Raw genomic sequence first — 21,304 nt, 5'->3', positions numbered from 1 at the left:
AGAGTGTTATCAGTCTAAAGGCCTAAGTTTAGTTAAGCTGCCCATACACATTAGAATAATGTCTCCCAGCTCCACCAATTTTAGTGGGACCAGACAATTGTCTAAGGGGCCTCCCAATTCTATTCCAATAGCAGATGTCATGAGAGTAGGATTTCTTGGATTTCAACATCCCGAATGCTTTTGTTCTGAGAGGAGATAAGCAGTCCCTTAAGGTATCTGATAGTAGCTAACGCCCCTTTTCCCTATAGAGAACACATGCACACACGTATGATGTACAGGAATATCAAGTAGGATAACTGAAGGCCAAATGAGCATATGAAAGTCAAGTAACAATGCAGTTCAGCTACTATCAAGTGCACTTAAGTGGATTACCCCTTATTCCAAGGGAAAAATATATATATAAAGAAATAAACAGATACCAGTACTGAAGGATGTCTCAAGTACCTGTGAACATTTGACCGACGGCTATCTAATATACTGTATATACTTGAGTATAAACCGAGTTTTTCAGCACAGTTTTTGTGCTGAAAAAGCCCCCCTCGGCTTATACTCGAGTCAAGCAAAAAAAAAAACAAAAAAAAAAACTAGCCGCAATAGTAATGTATAGAATCTCCCATAAAATAGTGAAAAAAAAGAGGCTTTAAAAAAATATAATAAAAAATAAAGTAAATAAAAGTTCTAAATCCCTCCTTTCCCTAGAATACATATAAAAGTAGAAAATTACTGTGAAACGCATACACATTAGGTATCCCTGTGTCTAAAAGTGCCCGGTCTACTGAATATAGGGTATCTGCAGTGCTCCTGTTCCGTCAGGAAGGGTTAATAGGAACACTGCAGATACCCTATATTCAGCCAGACTGAATTCCAAGTGGGGGAAGAAAAAACCCAGTCCTCAAGCTCAGGGAAGGGGCAGACAGACAACCAAAACACCCCTTTCCCAGCACTCAGCATCTACTGCACCCAAAAACTCCGACCATTTTAATTTTTGAAATTTTCCAGTAGCTGCTGCATTCCCCCCCCCCCTAGGTTTATACTCGAGTCAATAAATTTTCTCATTTTTTGTGGTAAAATTAGGGGCCTCGACTTATATTCGGGTCGGCTTATACTCGAGTATATACGGTATATGGTTGGTGTTATATCCTAAGAAGATTTCTAATGCTAATGCTGTTTAACACTTGCAGACCAGGGCCAGCTGTATTTCTTATTGTTATACATTATGGCCAGCATTACAATCTTTACAATTTATGCATTTAATGTGTAGACAGATTTCCTTGTTTTCTTACTTAAAAGGAGAACATACCGTCCTTGTATCAAAGTGCAGTCTTATTGCTGACAAAAATCAACTTTTAATCTGTATGTAAATGAGTTCCTTGGTACAACCGGGACATGGCTGAAGCTGTTTTTGTCTGTGGCCGTTACACATCAGCAGCTGACAACTTTTGTAATAGGAGGTAGCAGTGGTGAAAACAGGCGAAAATGAGTGTTCTGGACGGGGTGGCCATGCCCTGGATGCACCAAGCACATAGCTTACATACGGAATAAAAAGTACAGTTTTTCAATAACAGGATTACGCTGTGACAAAAGGTAACTTTTCACTAGTAGCCCCTACGGCATCATATAAGTAGTTAAGAAGACATTTGGTTAAACTCTTTAATAAGAATTGTCTGTGATCCTGCACTTAGTTTGGTTGCTTTTCTTTAAAGGGCTTTAAGGACAATGTATATCGCCAAAGAAGGAAATACTTTGTGGATGTGGCCATGAACTATAAAATGTAAGTGTTTGTTTTATTATAACTTTATCATTGCTATTTAAATTTAGGTTTAAAGGGGCTCTATCATTGGGAAAAGTAATTTTTAACTAATCACATCCTTGCAGAGCCTTTAGAAATGCTATTCCACACCTACCTTTAATATGTAAATTGACTCAGTGGTTTTTGAATAAGTCTGTTTTTATTCATATGCTAATTCGCTTCCAGCCAGCACAGGAAGTTCCCAGCAGCACTTGTCTCTGCTGTTCTCTCCTACCTGTGCAAGCAGTCAGTCATCATCATAATCATCAGTAGCCGGTGCTGTATATACCCATAGGAAAAAATAGCAAAGAGAAGTGCACAATGGTGCACCAAGAGTCTAATTAGCATATGAATAAAAACTGACTTATTTAAAAACCACTGACGCTTGGGTTCACACCAGCGCCTGAACTCCATTTTCAGGTTTCCATCTTCTGCATGGTAGAAGACGGAAATCTGTCATGCCAAGTCCGGCCGTGAGCGCCGATGAGCGTTTTATGCGCTCCACGATGAAACCGGTTTTTTTAAAAACGGACACAGATTACTGCATATCCAACTCTGTGGTGTCTGGTTAAAATAAAAATGGTTTCGCCGCGGAGCGCATAAAATGTTCACCGTCGCACACGGCAGGAGAATTTTCAAGCCCATTCAAATGAACAGGATTGAAGCATGCTGGCAGGTTTCCGTCTCCTGCCCGGAGTACGGGCGCAGATATGAACAAGCCCTGAGGCAGTTTACATACAAAAGGTAGGTGTGGAATAGCCTTTCTAAAGGCTATGCAAGTATGTGCTTAGCTAAAAATGACTTTTCCCAATGATAGAGCCCCTTTAAGGACCCAAATATTGTGCTGCAAAGTTTCTGCATATTATACATATTATACAACTTTAGTAACACAAATCATGTTTTATTTATTAATGCTTTAGTTAAAGAATATGTGTCTGGAAATTACATTTAATGAAAGCAGAATGTCCGCTAGGTAGCCTCTGTGTACTTTCTATGGAAAGTGCCGCGGGAAAAACCGTGATGCATTGCCGCCGCAGTGTTTCCCGCTGAGCTTTTTAGCTGCTGCCACTTTAGCCTTAGGCAGTTCAGCTACCTGGTTAGCTTTCACCAGTACTGTGCAGGTTGTGTTTGTTATCAGAATCACCTTTTTACTACTGCAGGGAAGTCTTACAATGACAGATGACATCTCTGTTGTACTAAAGAGAGATCTCTTCAGACTAAGCCCTGACTATACATCGCAGATAGACTGTTTTTGGATGTACCCAAAATGCATCCTTTTTTGCAGCACCTATGACCCTCATAATAGTCAGCCATGTCCTTCAATAGATAGTAACATCCCCAAAAATAATAGACAAAGTTCCCTTATGTCGCTATGTCCCCATATCAGCTAGACATGGCCCCCATAATAGTTACGCACAACACTCCATGATAGCCAAGATAGTGAACTTCATAAAAGCCAAGCACAATCTCCCCCATAATAGATAGGAACTATTGTATCTGAGTTTAATGATTCCTGTGAATCTCCTAATGGTGACTGAAGTAGATATACCTATAAAATGAATCGGCACATAGGTTTATAGCACATAGGTTTATATTACGCTTTTGGTACACTTTAGTTAAAGCTACCAACTTCGCAAAATTCTTATATCTGGTTGCACTACCTCTAGAAACAAAAATTAACAAGCATACACATATTTATTATATCAACCCCTTACAGCATTTTGTAATTGCAATGTCAATTTGAGCCCCATGACTCTACCAGAAAAGCCAATGAAATAACCGCACTTTGCAAGTTTACTTACCCGCTGTGAATTACAGTAACAGCAAAGTGGATGAGAATTTAACAAATCCCATCCACACATAGTGGTGAAAATGTACTGTACATGGATAACTTGCTGTGAATGAGGTACCCAGCAACATTATCTCTGGGTGTCCAGTGTAAAAATGGACATATGATTTGTACTTTTGCTGTAATCCATGTGTTATTATGTATATTTAGTGGAAATCCAATTCCAAGGGTGGAGTACACAGCAGAAGAAATAAAGACATGGGGCACAGTGTTCAAAGAACTTACAAAGCTCTATCCGACTCATGCCTGTAGAGAATACTTAAAGAACCTGCCTTTGCTAACAAAATACTGTGGCTACAGAGAAGACAACGTACCACAGCTGGAGGACGTTGCCATCTTTTTGAAAGGTGAGCTATAAAGATGAAAATCTTTATACCCCAAAATGTACCCCGAAATGGTGCTAACTTAAAATAAAACTTGTCAAACAAAGAAAAAGCCCTAATATAGTTATGTAGACAAAGGGAAAAAAAGCATAAATTTTGGAAGTAGAGATGGAAAATATGAAAACAGTTGCCAAACCTTAATGCCTGAACTATCCTGTGTCCTTAAAGAGTTGATAGGAGATGGTATTCTGAAGTGAGGTGGAAAGACTTTGTATGAGTACTAAACATGGCATCGGCGTCATACCACACACACACTCGAGTGGGCATGAAGAAAGGAAAGGTATGGGTAGAAGGCGCCTTCTCTATGTGTAGAAAAAAAAATGTTTTTTGTAATAATTGCTGAAATGTAACATCTGGGTTATATCAGGAAGGCTCATGGTTTCTCTGGAAATGTAATGAAGTCTTCATGAAGGTAGATAGAGGAAAAAATCAGAATGGTTGCATCATCTGTCTCTGTTCATGTCTGTGTCCTGAAGGTGTCATGTTAGAGGTCAGAGCCCCCTCCCCAGGACACTCCAGTCTTCTTGTCCCCATCATATATCTGTTTTTGTCTTTTATACTAAAGCAATACTTAGATGTTCTTATCTCCATGCATAGAAAATTATTAAAGTATGTTTTACTTACCCATGACATGTCCATAGTCCTGTGAACCAATATAGAAAGTACTGTATATGTCAGTAATGTGTGTCATTTACTCTATAAAGAGGACCTTTCATGTCCTCATGCATATACAGTTTTATATACCACTTGAGCACCAACAGCATGTCGTCTTTCCTGTTATGTTCCCCCGGGGCTGTTAGGAGTTCCTGACGATACAGCTGGGCTATGAGGAACTCCCACCCTGACAGTACTCGTTCATAGACTTGTATTGAGGTAAAGGGCGTTCCTCAGAGCTCAGTGTCATCGCCCCCTCTGACAGTACAGAGCTATGGATCAGTACTGTCAGGGAAGGGCGTTCCTCACAGCCCAAAAATGATGCTATACTGTCAGGAACGCCCTTCTGAGAGTGGGGAGAGATTGGTGCCAACATTAACTGCACCAATATCTCTAGCCCCGGAGCACATAATGGGAAAGCCGACACTACACTGAATTCAACATACTGTCGGCTTTCTAGCAGTATATAAAGCCGCATGTGCAGGAGGACATGAAAGGTCCTCTGTAGTACAGCTGGACAGTTGACTAGGAGGCGAGAAGCCTACTGACACTTTATAGCAGCATCGTACTGCCTTAATAGTTTCCATGTAGGGGAGAAGCTAATGAACTTTATAGCTCACAAGTAGTAGAGAATTGTTAGAAAGATAAGACTGTTCTATATGAGGTTTTAGAAAACTGGGGGCCCATATTTTTTCATGCATCGGGGCCCTTGGCTGTCTGTGTCCACCTTTGATACATAGGGATGGAAAAGGTACTAAATTTAGATGCCCTTTTCCAGGTTGTGATTCATCTGCTCCACGCTCATGGACATTATACCGTTTGTTTCACAATAGATCAACAATCTTCTAAAGTTATGATTTCCCCCCAAAAACGTCTTCATAAAGTGTCAGACTATAAAAACATTGTCTTGCCACAGTTTAGCCGAATCTCTATCTGATGGTTCACTTGTTACAGCTGAGAGCTTTGCTTGATAGCTGAATCTGCTCATGATCTGTTCAGTTTGTGATGCCATCTCTTCGGGTCATTCACAGCTGATGTAGAATTTATGTCATTTGTAGAATTTATGTCATTTGTGTAATTTTATAGAAATGCAGATGTCATGTTGTGTGAATTATTACCTAATCAATAAAATTAATGCTAAATGTCCAATGGTACACTCAGATATGTAATTTCTAATGAAGCCTTCATTACGAAGAGATTGCATTGCTGACTAAATTCGGTCTCACAGCAGGTGGCACTGTTGCATTGATATGAATGTAGAGGATGGGCACACAGCACTCTGGCAAACCGTGGTATTGCAAGGCACCTTGTAGTGAATGAAATGTCGGGTCCATGCATTGCATGGATATGTTGTAATCTAAAAGAAATGTTTAATCTCTAGTATATTTCATTACTATGCATAAATGTAGAGTCTGCAAGTCTTACTGACTTACAGAAAAGTCAGCAAGAAATGAGCTGATAAGTGTATTGATGAATCGGTGCATTATGTACCATTTATGTCCTATAGTGGATTTCATTAATAGTCATGTAGTATAGTTCTAGCAAGTACACATGCTGTGTGACAAAACAATATGCATCATGTCTTTTATGACAAATGGATTAGTCAGTTTAGCTTTAAGCTAAAATGGGGCATATAGTATCCAAAATCGTTTTAATTGTCATTTAATTCTCTGTATATCCCTTACTATGGCAGGATGCAAGGCTCTCATATTTATGCTCAGAATGCCCTCAGCCCTTCCTTTCTTCTCTTCCTAAGATTATTCTAACCAGTCTATAGAAATGCATGTAGTCGCCTATGATTTCCAGCCCAGGGGAAAGGTTTTGATATATACATTATTATTCACCACAACTTTAGGTGGTAGACAAACTAAAGGACTTGATGCTAATAGAAAAGCATAAAAGACCGGAGGCCATTTCAGCACCACTGGATACAAATGTATTAGACTTTTATATGCAGATGCACGTGTTGTAGGAGAACCATATTTTAGTCCTAATAGGATAATTATAGTATATTAAATTCCCTGTTTTAGTATTAAACATGTCTAGCATATCTTTTCCACAACATTTCCCTTGACAGATGCTTAACTAAGTATTCTTGTCTCTTATGTAGAAAGATCTGGATTCACAGTGCGACCTGTGGCTGGATATCTCTCCCCCAGAGACTTCTTAGCTGGGCTAGCCTATAGAGTGTTTCACTGCACCCAGTATATCAGACATGGATCAGATCCTCTCTATACACCTGAGCCGTAAGTATTTTCTGCTTGTAATTTGTAGTGGGAAGAATTCAGACTAGAGATTAATATGCAGCAGAGGATGCAGCATTTAGATGATAGCACATCCAATTATGCAAGGGTTCCTCTGTGCACAATACAACTAATGAACAACATCTGTCATTTTCTATCCAAGAAAATCAATAAAGGTTGGGTTCACTTGATTATAGGAAAATACATGTTTCACAACCTTTTCTGGATGCACTTATTTCATTGCACTGAAGGCAGTGCCCGCACATCTTTAGTTAGACTTGACTCTTCTTGCTAAATTATACCTAAAAGCAATTATAAGAGAACACTCCAGTCTGGAGTGAACCTTTGGGATTTCACATAGGTACGATTCCAATTTTAGTCTGAAATCTCATTGACTTCCACAAAGATAATGATTTGGATTAGCTATGTTTTGTGCAGTCAGCTGTAATATTTATATACATTTTGGATGAAAGCCAAAAAAAGTATTATATTAAAACAAAAGTGCAAGAAGATAGGATATACCGCATACACTGAAATGATGGGAATGTTACAGTGGGGTATTAACAGTGCTGATGTAGTAATGGGTCATACACCATGAAAGTGAGATAGAAGAACCTATGCATGGACGGTGTACTGTGATATATACCATGTTCATGGGACACCTAGCAGTAACTTTAACATTTTTATGTTAAGTGATGTTGTATGATAGTTGTCTGTATTTTCTTTGGTGAAGGTGTTTGCTTTTCTGTAAAAGAGAATACACAGATAATAGAAGCAAATTTAAACGATGCTATAACACTTAAAGGGATTGTCCAATTTCAGCAAATCAATGTTATTGTACGTAGAATAAAAAGTTATACAATTTTCCAAAATACTCCTGATACCAATTCCTCGGGGTTTTCTATATCTCTGGTTGCTGGGATTTGTTGTGTAGTCCTAGTAAATAAAAATCAGTCCATTGTCATGTGATATACAGTCCATTTTGATATGATATACGGTCCATGGTCATGTGATGGACACGCAGGTCACAGCTTGTTACCAGGTAGATGTCTGATTACTGTGCTGTGACTGTAACAAGCCATGTAAAATAATAAAGTAGACCAGTAAATCAATGAAATATCCCCCTGTAAGCTCTATGACCCATTTGTTACAGGAGTAAGCTGATTGTAATGCTTTCTACTAGACTTTTGACCAAGCTAGACAACAGTCGGTACATAGATTTGTACTTGTAAAACACGAGGAAACATTGCTATATCAGACTTGGATCAATCTTGACAGAGCTAGAGCTCCACTCCAATGCAGGAATAGCCTGACAACAGGAATTCCTAGACAATATTATTAAAGGGAGTCTACCTCCTCACCCAAGCACATAACCTAGCTGCCACCACTGTATTACTTTGAGGTTTTATGCAATTGAGGTAGTTGGTGCATGGAGGGCAGGCCTTCAGCTCCCTGGTGCACTGTTCTTGTCACTCCCTACCATTTGCTACTTGAACTGATTTGTTTCTTTGGGAGTTAAAGGGGTTTTGCAGTCAGGGGACAGGGGATAAATGTTCCATCACAGGGGTCCACCAGTGATCAAGAGAACAGGAGACTGCTGAGGTTTTTTTTCTGCTGTGTTTTTTTTGGTGAGACCTTAGCCTTAAGTTGTCCTACGGATATTTTAACCTGCCAGGAAACACAACACCAAGGCTGATAACCAAGCAAAGACATTTTGGAGCAGATTCCTCTCAATCTTGTAGCTAGAGCCACATTCAAGACTATGCCAGTACACAACATCTCTGGATGAGAAGCCACGCTAACCTCTCTCCTGGGTATACGGAACTCCACAGTCATGCTGGATAGTCACCTTCTAAGCTTGTGGTCCCAGGACATGATATTATTGAGTTGCAAACATTGCTGAGAGCTCTGTGAAGCCTTTCATTTCATGATGACATCCACACATTAGTCAGTAGAAGTTGTTGAGATAATAGTTGGTGGAGATTTAGGGCATCGATATGATGAACCATCTTGCAATAATTTAGTTTAATAATTTAGTTTAATACTGTTCTAAAGAGACTCTGTAAAACTTATTCACTAACTGCTAACTCTGCAGTTGAATTCAGTCTTTAGCTTTATGTCAGCAAGTGTGAACTGCATACATCCAGTGCTTATGTCTTCTACTATACCTGCTGACACCACCTAGACTGCAGTAATAATAGTTTACATCTAGAGATGAGCGAACACTAAAATGTTCGAGGTTCGAAATTCGATTCGAACAGCCGCTCAATGTTCGTGTGTTCGAACGGGTTTCGAACCCCATTATAGTCTATGGGGAACAGATACTCGTTAAGGGGGAAACCCAAATCCGTGTCTGGAGGGTCACCAAGTCCACTATGACACCCCAGGAAATGATGCCAACACCTCTGGAATGACACTGGGACAGCAGGGGAAGCATGCCTGGGGGCATCTAACACACCAAAGACCCTCTATTACCCCAACATCACTGCCTAACAACTACACACTTTCCACATTCAAAAAAACCTCTATCAAAGTGGGAAAATACCTGGAAACCTTCTTTACTCCCCAAATGGATGGACACAAACCCCAATTTAAGCTCAACAAACAGTAACAACCACCCCTTTAAATCACGTTCCCCATGACAACCACAAATGGAATAGGCAATGGGAATTCCAAAAGCCCTCACCCTTAACTGTCATTTTGAGTGTGTGTGTGTGTGTGTGTGTGTGTGTGTGTGATGTGGTAAGACCTTCCAAAATTCACTTTTCTAGCCCTTAACATGAGCCCTTCCAAACAAAGTTACATGACCTTAAGCTGAGCTACCAGCAGAGATTGAGGCCCTTGGCATGAGTAGAGCCTTGCACCAGCAGTGTTTTTGGCACTTAGGGTGAGTTGAGCCTTGTACCAGCGTGTGTCCCTTAACATCAGGCGGGCCCTAAGTTCTGCGCTTTGCACAAAAGTTCCACATTAACTAGGCTGAATGGTACAAAGATTAGTAGGCCCGAGAACCAGGAACAGGTCTTGCAATGGCTGTCGGATAACGCTTAAAGCACATTGTCCACCAGCCAGTCAGCCTCTACCTCCTCTTACCCAACAGTCTTGTCCTCCTTCCACCCAAAATTCCCAATCTTCTCAGAACAATAACCCCAACTGTCCCTGCTCCCCAGAGCTGTTCTCCCTTCCTTTGACTGTACCGCAACCTGCCCCTCCATTTCGCGATTCCACGGACCTAACAGACGAGTATCTGTGTCCAGATGCTCAAACACTAGAGTCTCCTCCATTCCATCTCCGGTCGATTTGGTGGCGGATGACCAGCAACCCACCCTCATCGACGACGATGAGACGCAGTTGCTGTCAGGGCAGCCAGTTGACATGCGCATTGTGCAGGAGGAGGAGGCGAGACAGGAGTTGGAAGAGGAGGTGGTGGACGACGAGGACACCGACCCCACCTGGACAAGGCAGATGTCAAGCTGGGAAAGTAGTGTGGATGTTGAGGCAGGTGCAGCACCAAAAAGGGTAGCTAGAGGCAGAGACATGTCCAGAGGCAGAGGTCAGCTGCTTTGCCGAAGCCAGGCCAGACCCGGAATGTCCGAAGATGTTCCCTTTTGTACCCAGCCCAGAAAAACTCCCCCATCGAGGGCACGTTTCTTGAAGGTGTAGAGTTTTTTCAAGGAATGCGCCGAGGACAGATATAGTGTCGTCTACACAATTTGCCTCTCGAAATCGAGTAGGGGCCCTGAGAAGAGCAACCTGTCCACCACTTCAATGCACCGTCATTTGGAATCCAAGCAATGGAATCAGTGGCAGGCAGCAACGGCAGGACAAACGTCGCCCGCCGTTCATGCCACTGCCTCTGCTCACAGTGCTGGCGATGCACTCCAGAGGACGAGCCAGGACATCACTTCATCTGCCTCCGCCACTTTGTTGACTTCTCCCTCATCCTCCCCTGTTTCTGTCTTATCTCCTTCTCCTGCACCATCAAAGGCACCATCAGGCGCTTCTTTACAACAACCCACCATCTCTCAGACATTGGAGCGCCGGCAGAAATACACCGCTAACCACCCACCCACGCAAGCCTAGAACGCCAACATCGCTAAACTGCTGGCCCAGGAGAGGTTGGCGTTCCGGCTTGTTGAAACTCCCGCCTTCCCGGACCTGATGGCAACTGTGGCACCTCACTATGCCGTCCCTAGCCGTCTCAACTTCTCCCGGTGTGGCGTCCCCGCCTTGCACCAGCACGTGTCACTCAACATCAGGTGGGCCCTTAGTTCCGCGCTTTGCTGCAAGGTCCACTTGACCACCGACACTTGGACAAGCGCCTGTGGTCAGGGATGCTGCAGTGCTTATCTTTAATGACAGGCAGGGTGAATGTGGTGGAGTCTGTTCCTCGGGTGCAAACTGGGGTGGCCTATCTCCTCTCCCAGGCCAAAATTCATGGCAGGAGTAGACTGAAACCCTACGACGCTGCAACCTCCACCACAGCTACTAGCGGCAAACGCTAAAACACTGGTGTGGGGAGACGTCAGCAGGCGGTGCTGAAGCTCATCAGCTTGGGGGACAGACAGCACAGTGCCTCCGAGGTCAGGGATGCCATCCTGGCTGAGATGGCATTTTTTTTTCCCTGCTACACCTGGGGCCTGGCATTTTTACGCCTGTGATAATGGCTGGAACCTGGTAGCGGCTCTGGAGCTTGCCAGCCTCCAACACGTTCCATGTTTGGCCCACGTCTAACCTAGTGGTGCAAAGTTTTTTAAAAACATACCCAAATGTACCGAAGCTACTGTTGAAAATGCGGCGCTTGTGCGCCCACTTTTGCAAGTGCACAGGAGTCGCTGCTAGCCTAAAAACACTCTAGCAAGGCCTACATCTGTCCAAACACAGGCTGTTGTCCGTCATTCACACACGCTGAAACCCTACAATACCATATCTTGAGCAGGGTGTGTGAGCTGCACAGACCTTTGATGGAGTTCCATCTACAAAACCCAAGGGTTCCTCAAAGTCAGCAACCAAAGTTTCTGCACCATGAGTTTCCAGGGGTGGCAGAGTTATGGCTAGGGGAAGAGGCATGGATAGGGATGATGTCTAGGGGCAAAAGCAGTGTGGATGTGGAGGCAAGCTAAGCAGGAAAAACTGGGGGTACAAGCTAAGGCATGGACTGGGGTGATGTCTAGGGGCAAAAGCAGTGTGGATGTGGAGGCAAGCTAAGCAGGAAAAACTGGGGATACAAGCTAAGGCATGGACTGGGGTGATGTCTAGGGGCAAAAGCAGTGTGGATGTGGAGGCAAGCTAAGCAGGAAAAACTGGGGGTACAAGCTAAGGCATGGACTGGGGTGATGTCTAGGGGCAAAAGCAGTGTGGATGTGGAGGCAAGCTAAGCAGGAAAAACTGGGGGTACAAGCTAAGGCATGGACTGGGGTGATGTCTAGGGGCAAAAGCAGTGTGGATGTGGAGGCAAGCTAAGCAGGAAAAACTGGGGGTACAAGCTAAGGCATGGACTGGGGTGATGTCTAGGGGCAAAAGCAGTGTGGATGTGGAGGCAAGCAAAGCAGGGAAAATGGTGGCTAGAGGCAAAGGGATGTCCATAGGCAGCAAGGGCAAAGATGCAAAACTCTCCCGTTTCAAGAATTTTCCTGACTTGTTTCCCCACAAAACATTCCTGGGAGGAGGGCTGAAACACCACCCTCCTCCTCCTCCGCTGTTAGATTTACCCCAGCTACGAGCTGAAAACGCTGCAACACTGGTGTGGGGAGACGTCAGCAGGCTGGGCTGAAGCTCATCAGCTTGGGAGACGGACAGCACACTGCCTCTGAGGTCAGGGATGCCATCCTGGATGAGATGGCAATTTGTTTATCCCCGCTGCCCCTGGGGCCAGGTTTTTTAGCTTGTTGGAGGGCTCTGGAGCTTGCCAGCCTCCAACACGTTCCATGCCTGGCCCACATGTTCAATGTAGTGGTGCAATGATTTTTAAAAACATACCCCAAATTAGCTGAGCTAAGGGTGAAAGTGCGGCACTTGGACACCCACTTTCCCAAGTCTACAGTACCTGGAGCTAGCCGCAATACACTCCAGCAAGGCCTACATCTGCCTGAAGCACCTACTGTTGTGCGAGGTCACCACACGCTCTAACCCTAGATACCGTATGTTCAGCAGGGTGTGTGAGCAGCAGAGACCTTTGATGGAGTACCAGCTACAAAACCCAAGGGTTCCTCAGAGTCAGCTCCCTCACTTTCTGCACCATGAGTTTCCATGGGTGGCAGACTTATGGCTAGAGGCACAGGCATGGATAGGGGTGATGTGTAGGGGCAAAAGCAGTGTGGATGTGGAGGCAAGCTAAGCAGCAAAAACTGGGGGTACAAGCAGCCGGTGACATCATCACTGACAAGCACAGCTGTCTGTCAGCTGACAGGCTGACTTTCACCAAAATGAACAGACAATGGATAGACTCATCATATACATGTCAGTTACATGACAAATTTAGTGCAATTTGCAAGTCCAAGATGGTTTGGAGATCTGCGGAGAGGAATCTCACCACCTCTTGCGGGTGCCATCATTTGGAAGGCAAGCCCTGGGCTGGGGTGAGAGCAAGCGCAGGATAATCGTCGTTTGGCCTGGCGGCCACTGCCTCTTCCACTGTTGACAGGGCTGGCGCTGCAGTCCAGACCAGGAGCCAGGACACCTCCACATCTGCCTCTGACACTTTGGGGAGTTCACCCTTATCCTCACCTTTTCCTGCCATTTCTCCTTTTGCCCGCGCCATCATGCGCCTCTTCCCAGCAACTCCCCATCTCCCAAGCCTTTCATTTCATGCTAAAGTACAGCGCAACCCACCCACATGCCCAAGGCTTCAACGGCCTCATCTCAAGAAATCTGGCCCAGGAGATGTTGGAATCCCGGCTGGGGGACACTCTGCCCTTTTTGGGCAGAGTGTCTACTGCGCCACCGCACTGTGCCGTCCACACCAGCACTTTCCCCCAAACATGAGGCGGTCCCTAAATTCAGCGCTTAGCCCTAAAGTTCCATGTGACCAGTTACGAATGGACAAGTGCATGCGGACAGGGACGCTACCTTTCAATTTGGGCACAGTGGTTGAATGTAGTTGAGGCGTGGACCGGGTCGCAAAATGTGGTGGCCTGACTTGTCTCCCCACACAACATTCCTGGGAGGAGGGCTGAAACACCACCCTCCTCCGCTGTTAAATTGACCCCAGCTACGAGCTGGAAACGCTGCAACACTGGTGTGGGGAGACGTCAGCGGGCCGTGCTGAAGCTCATCAGCTTGGGGGCCAGACAGCACACTGCCTACAAAGTGAGTCATGCCATCCTCGATGAGACGGCAATGTGGTTTTTGCCACTGCACCTGGGCCCAGGCATGTTGTCATGTGTGATAATGGCCGTAACCTGGGATTGGCTCTGTAGCTTGGCAGCCTGCAACATATTCCATGCCTGGGCCACGTTTTTAACTCATTGCTGCTAATCTTTTGAAAAAGGTACCCCAATGTTCCTGAGCTACTGGTGAAAGTGTGGCGCTTGTGCGGATAGTTTTTAAAGTGTATAGTTGCCGCTGCTAGCCTCTATGCACTCCTACAACGCCTGTACCTGCTGGAACAACGGCTGTTGTGCGACGTCTCCACACTGCTGGCACTAAACATATCATGTGTTGAGCAGAGTGTGTGAGCAGCACAGACCTTTGATGTAGTTCCAACTCCAAAACCCTCGGGTTCGTCAAAGTCAACTCCCTCAGTTGCTCAACCATGAGTGGCCATGGGTGGCAGACTTATGTGAAATCCCATCCCATCCATTGCACTGGACACGAAACATTAGCATGCGCTCAGCACAACTTCGGATATGGCAGATGCGTTAAGCAGGGTGCAGGGTACAACACAGACCAGGCCCGAGCACCAGGAACAGGTGTTAGAAATACTGCAGCATCTGCCATTTCCTTCCAATTTTGGGGTTTTGGACCCGCCACCGACTTGTCTGGACCTAAGTGGGGATCATGAGACACAGTTGCCATCAAGGCAAGCTGTGGTCATGTGCGGTTTGCAGTAAGGGGGCAGTGCGCAATTGGAAGAGGAGTTGGTGGATGACGAGGCCACCGACCCCACATGGACAGGGGTGATGTCTAGGGGCTAAAGCAGTGTAGATGTAGAGGGAAGCTAAATCAACAAAAAACCTGGGTAGAAGCAAAGGCATAAACTGGGGTGATGTTTAGGGGTGAAAGCAGAGTAGATGTGGAGGGAAGCTAAGCAGCAAAAACAGTGGGTAGAAGCAAAGGCATGCAAAACTCTACCCTGTTGGAAGACTTATTCCTAGGTCTGGAACACGTTAATGGCCCCCCTGGACAAATTACTGCCACTCAGGGGCCTAGTGTCACCAGGAGGGACAAGTATAGGCGCATGTTGTGGGAATACCTGGCCGACACCAGCTCTGTCCTCTCCGATCCCTCTGTGCTCTACAGCCTAAACTTATTTTCTCATCTTTTTTTCTGAACTGCACATCTCTTGCCTGCTTCCTTTGGGATCTTAGAAATGGTGGTCCACTTCCACAGATGGTAACTTCAATAGACAGTGTAACGGGAGTAGCTGAGGGATCGCTGTCTTAACCACTTTTTGGCACAAAATTAACTTCCAAAGCCAAATATGGTGCAAGTATATGATGCAAGGACACCTACACACCTATCTCTGACACATTGGGGAGTTCACCCTCATGCGCCCTTTTGGCCTGCACCATCATGCGCCTCTTCCCAGCCACTCCACATTTCCCAAGCTTTTCATTGCAGGCAGAAGTACAATACAACCCACCCCCATGCCCAAGCCTGTAACAGCCTCATCGATAAACTGCTGGCCCTGGAGATGTTGGTGTTTGTTTATGCTTCTGGAGACCCAGGCCTTCCGTCAGCAGATGGCAGCTGGGGCACCTCCCTATGCTGGGCCTAGCCGTTACTACTTCTCTTGGTGTGCTGTCTCTGCCTTGCGCCTGCATGTGTCCCATAACATCAGTCGGGCCCAGAGCTCTGCGCTTTGCTGCAAGGTCCACTTGACCACCGACACATGGACAAGCGCCTGTGGTCAGGGATGCTGCAGTGCTTATCTTTAATGACAGGCAGGGTGAATGTGGTGGAGTCTGTTCCCCAGGTGCAAACTGGGGTGGCCTATCTCCTCTCCCAGGCCATGGCAGGAGTAGACTGAAACCCTACGAAGCTGCAACCTCCACCCCAGCTACTAGCGGAAAACACTGTAACACTGGCATGGGGAGATGTCAGTAGGCCGTGCTGAAACTGATCAGCTTGGGGGACAGACAGCACAGTGCCTCCGAGGTCAGGGATGCCATCCTGGCTGAGATGGCATTTTTTTTTCCCTGCTACACCTGGGGCCTGGCATTTTTGCGCCTGTGATAATGGCTGGAACCTGGTAGCAGATCTGGAGCTTGCCAGACTCAAACACGGTCCACGCATGGCCCACGTTTTCCAACTTGTTGGTGCCATGTTTCTTTGAAACCTACACCATTGTGCCTGATATACAGGTCAAAGTGGGGCCATTTTCGTAAGTGAGAACTAGCCTCTGCTAGGCAGAAAACATTCAGAGCACACTCCTCTCATCTTCGCACCGTTGGCTGGCGGAGGAAGACGAGGGGGTTGGAGTGGCATCTGATGTCCCTATCCCACACGAGGCTAGAGGGTGCACTTCAGTGCATCCCATTGCTTCACCACAAATGGTGTGAAGGGGAGTGGAAAATGGAGGAAATGGAGAGTGACCCTTACAGTTGGGGCCAGCAAAGGCATGCCAAGTAACACACTGGCACACATGGCTGACTTCATCTTGGGTTGCTTTTCAACACATATTTCACATCATGAAGAACAAATAATACTGGATTTTTTCAAGCCTCGAACCCCGGTCTAGGTCTAATGTCTGTTCCTTTCTTATATTAGGGGAGAGGGAAAAAAAATTACTTCAGTGATACGTTTAGCGTACATAGACTGACTATTAATGTGTATCCCACTTAGTGTTGTTAGGGTTACACACCGTCACAACCTGGCTAAAGCTTCTATAGCTGTTAATAAAGTCAACATAACTTTACGGTATCCAAAAAGACAGCTGGTACCGACAGAGAGCAAGACAAATGTCACCCAAAGCTGTGAGCTCTGAACACCCACAGTGACTTTGGCGTCATCATCATTATAAGGGAGTGGGTGGTAATAAATAACTTGGCAGTGCCTAAAACCCAAAAAGCTTATACAACTATATTTACATTAAGATACACAAATGAAACTTTTCAGTAGCATGTCATGAGACAAGCTGATAAGCTCTTCCTTTGTGCAGTGCTATTTGAAAGTTAAACGCTGCCTTTATTTTAATTCTGGAGAAGGTGCAGACATTAGATTTAGAACATGTTGTCTTCATTGTCCAAATCCTCTATATAGGTAACGCGTTTTTCGGGCCGAGCTGTCTGGGAACGAGCTGGTGCAGCACTGACAACCTGGGTGAATATGGCAAGAGCCTGAGATGTAGGGTGAATGAATCCCCAAATTATTTGTGGAATTCCCAGTGAGACAATGGCACTGTATACCAGTATTAAAAATTGTGGGTGCACATAACCCCCATATATTCTTTGAATTCCCAGTCAGACAATGGCACTTTATAGCAGTATTAAAAATTGTGGGTGCACGTAACCCCCATATATTCTTTGAATTCCCAGTCAGACAATGGCACTGTATACCAGTATTAAAAATTGTGGGTGCACGTAACCCCCATATATTCTTTGAATTCCCAGTCAGACAATGGCACTGTATACCAGTATTAAAAATTGTGGGTGCACATAACCCCCATATATTCTTTGAATTCCCAGTCAGACAATGGCACTGTATAGCAGTATTAAAAATTGTGGGTGCACATAACCCCCATATATTCTTTGAATTCCCAGTGAGACAAAGGAACTGTATAGCAGTATTAAAAATTGTGGGTGCACATAACCCCCATATATTCTTTGAATTCCCAGTGAGACAAAGGAACTGTATAGCAGTATTAAAAATTGTGGGTGCACGTAACCCCCATATATTCTTTGAATTCCCAGTCAGACAATGGCACTGTATACCAGTATTAAAAATTGTGGGTGCACATAACCCCCATATATTCTTTGAATTCCCAGTGAGACAAAGGAACTGTATAGCAGTATTAAAAATTGTGGGTGCACGTAACCCCCATATATTCTTTGAATTCCCAGTCAGACAATGGCACTGTATACCAGTATTAAAAATTGTGGGTGCACATAACCCCCATATATTCTTTGAATTCCCAGTCAGACAATGGCACTGTATAGCAGTATTAAAAATTGTGGGTGCACGTAACCCCCATATATTCTTTGAATTCCCAGTCAGACAATGGCACTATATACCAGTATTAAAAATTGTGGGTGCACATAACCCCCATATATTCTTTGAATTCCCAGTCAGACAATGGCACTGTATACCAGTAGTAAAAATTGTGGGTGCACATAACCCCCATATATTCTTTGAATTCCCAGTCAGACAATGGCACTGTATACCAGTATTAAAAATTGTGGGTGCACATAACCCCCATATATTCTTTGAATTCCCAGTCAGACAATGGCACTGTATACCAGTATTAAAAATTGTGGGTGCACATAACCCCCATATATTCTTTGAATTCCCAGTGAGACAAAGGAACTGTATAGCAGTATTAAAAATTGTGGGTGCACATAACCCCCATATATTCTTTGAATTCCCAGTGAGACAAAGGAACTGTATAGCAGTATTAAAAATTGTGGGTGCACGTAACCCCCATATATTCTTTGAATTCCCAGTCAGACAATGGCACTGTATACCAGTATTAAAAATTGTGGGTGCACATAACCCCCATATATTCTTTGAATTCCCAGTGAGACAAAGGAACTGTATAGCAGTGTTAAAAATTGTGGGTGCACGTAACCCCCATATATTCTTTGAATTCCCAGTCAGACAATGGCACTGTATACCAGTATTAAAAATTGTGGGTGCACATAACCCCCATATATTCTTTGAATTCCCAGTCAGACAATGGCACTGTATAGCAGTATTAAAAATTGTGGGTGCATGTAACCCCCATATATTCTTTGAATTCCCAGTCAGACAATGGCACTATATACCAGTATTAAAAATTGTGGGTGCACATAACCCCCATATATTCTTTGAATTCCCAGTCAGACAATGGCACTGTATACCAGTATTAAAAATTGTGGGTGCACGTAACCCCCATATATTCTTTGAATTCCCAGTCAGACAATGGCACTGTATACCAGTAGTAAAAATTGTGGGTGCACATAACCCCATATATTCTTTGAATTCCCAGTCAGACAATGGCACTGTATACCAGTATTAAAAATTGTGGGTGCACATAACCCCCATATATTCTTTGAATTCCCAGTCAGACAATGGCACTGTATACCAGTATTAAAAATTGTGGGTGCACGTAACCCCCATATATTCTTTGAATTCCCAGTCAGACAATGGCACTGTATACCAGTAGTAAAAATTGTGGGTGCACATAACCCCCATATATTCTTTGAATTCCCAGTCAGACAATGGCACTGTATACCAGTATTAAAAATTGTGGGTGCACATAACCCCCATATATTCTTTGAATTCCCAGTCAGACAATGGCACTGTATAGCAGTATTAAAAATTGTGGGTGCACGTAACCCCCATATATTCTTTGAATTCCCAGTCAGACAATGGCACTATATACCAGTATTAAAAATTGTGGGTGCACATAACCCCCATATATTCTTTGAATTCCCAGTCAGACAATGGCACTGTATACCAGTATTAAAAATTGTGGGTGCACGTAACCCCCATATATTCTTTGAATTCCCAGTCAGACAATGGCACTGTATACCAGTAGTAAAAATTGTGGGTGCACATAACCCCCATATATTCTTTGAATTCCCAGTCAGACAATGGCACTGTATACCAGTATTAAAAATTGTGGGTGCACATAACCCCCATATATTCTTTGAATTCCCAGTCAGACAATGGCACTGTATACCAGTATTAAAAATTGTGGGTGCACATAACCCCCATATATTCTTTGAATTCCCAGTGAGACAAAGGAACTGTATAGCAGTATTAAAAATTGTGGGTGCACGTAACCCCCATATATTCTTTGAATTCCCAGTCAGACAATGGCACTGTATACCAGTATTAAAAATTGTGGGTGCACATAACCCCCATATATTCTTTGAATTCCCAGTGAGACAAAGGAACTGTATAGCAGTATTAAAAATTGTGGGTGCACGTCACCCCCATATATTCTTTGAATTCCCAGTCAGACAATGGCACTGTATACCAGTATTAAAAATTGTGGGTGCACGTAACCCCCATATATTCTTTGAATTCCCAGTCAGACAATGGCACTATATACCAGTATTAAAAATTGTGGGTGCACATAACCCCCATATATTCTTTGAATTCCCAGTCAGACAATGGCACTGTATAGCAGTATTAAAAATTGTGGGTGCACATAACCCCCATATATTCTTTGAATTCCCAGTGAGACAATGGCACTGTATACCAGTAGCAAAAATTGTGGGTGTATATAGCCCCAATTCTATTGCTAGGGGACTTGCAGGGTATTTTTGAGGTGAAGGTGGGGGGGCACACCGTTGGAACGGGGATTCGGGGTGTATATATGGGGTATACGGGAATACACTGTCAGTGTGTTCCATTCAGGATCCTGGGAAAGCTGGGTTGCGGCGATTGAGCCCGTCAGTGCCACGTTACACTGACAAGCTTCTCCCTGGAATTGAAGTTATATGTAAGCCCAATATATTCTTTGAATTCCCAGTGAGACAATGGCACTATATGGCAGTAGCAAAAATAGTGGGTGTATATAGCCCCAATTCTATTGCTAGGGGACTTGCAGGGTATTTCTGGGGTGAAGGTGGGGGGGCACACCGTTGGAACGGGTATCGGGGGTATATATCGGGTATACGGGAATACACTGACAGTGTATTCCATTCAGGATCCTGGGAAAGCTGGGTTGCGGCGATTGAGCCCGTCAGTGCCACGTTACACTGACAAGCTTCTCCCTGGAATTTAGCTCTTATAAGAGCTGTTGGTTGTCTTCTCCTTCCTATCCTAGCCTGTCCCTGCCTACCCAGAATCTAAGCCCTAGCTAGCTGGACGGAAACCTCCGTCCTCGGTGAATTGCAAGCTCAGAATGACGCGAAGCTGGGCGGCGCTGTTCTTTTAAATTAGAGGTCACATGTTTTCGGCAGCCAATGGGTTTTGCCTACTTTTTTCAACGTCACCGGTGTCGTAGTTCCTGTCCCACCTACCCTGCGCTGTTATTGGAGCAAAAAAGGCGCCAGGGAAGGTGGGAGGGGAATCGAGT

At 44.4% G+C, this 21,304-nt stretch overlaps 1 protein-coding gene across 1 annotated transcript in view; it reads left to right on the top strand.

Annotated features, from left to right (window-relative positions):
- TPH2 (tryptophan hydroxylase 2) overlaps positions 1-21,304 on the top strand; it is a 203,619-nt gene that overhangs the window by 63,744 nt on the left and 118,571 nt on the right. The window contains exons 5-7 of the mRNA XM_075274369.1: positions 1,704-1,771; positions 3,789-3,985; positions 6,786-6,921. Of these exons, the coding sequence (XP_075130470.1) occupies positions 1,704-1,771; positions 3,789-3,985; positions 6,786-6,921 (401 nt within the window). The remainder of the gene's footprint in view (positions 1-1,703; positions 1,772-3,788; positions 3,986-6,785; positions 6,922-21,304) is intronic.

This window comes from Leptodactylus fuscus, chromosome 5 (assembly GCF_031893055.1).
Source record: "Leptodactylus fuscus isolate aLepFus1 chromosome 5, aLepFus1.hap2, whole genome shotgun sequence".
Taxonomy (NCBI): domain Eukaryota; kingdom Metazoa; phylum Chordata; class Amphibia; order Anura; family Leptodactylidae; genus Leptodactylus; species Leptodactylus fuscus.
This window is presented reverse-complemented; position numbering and strand designations above follow the sequence as displayed.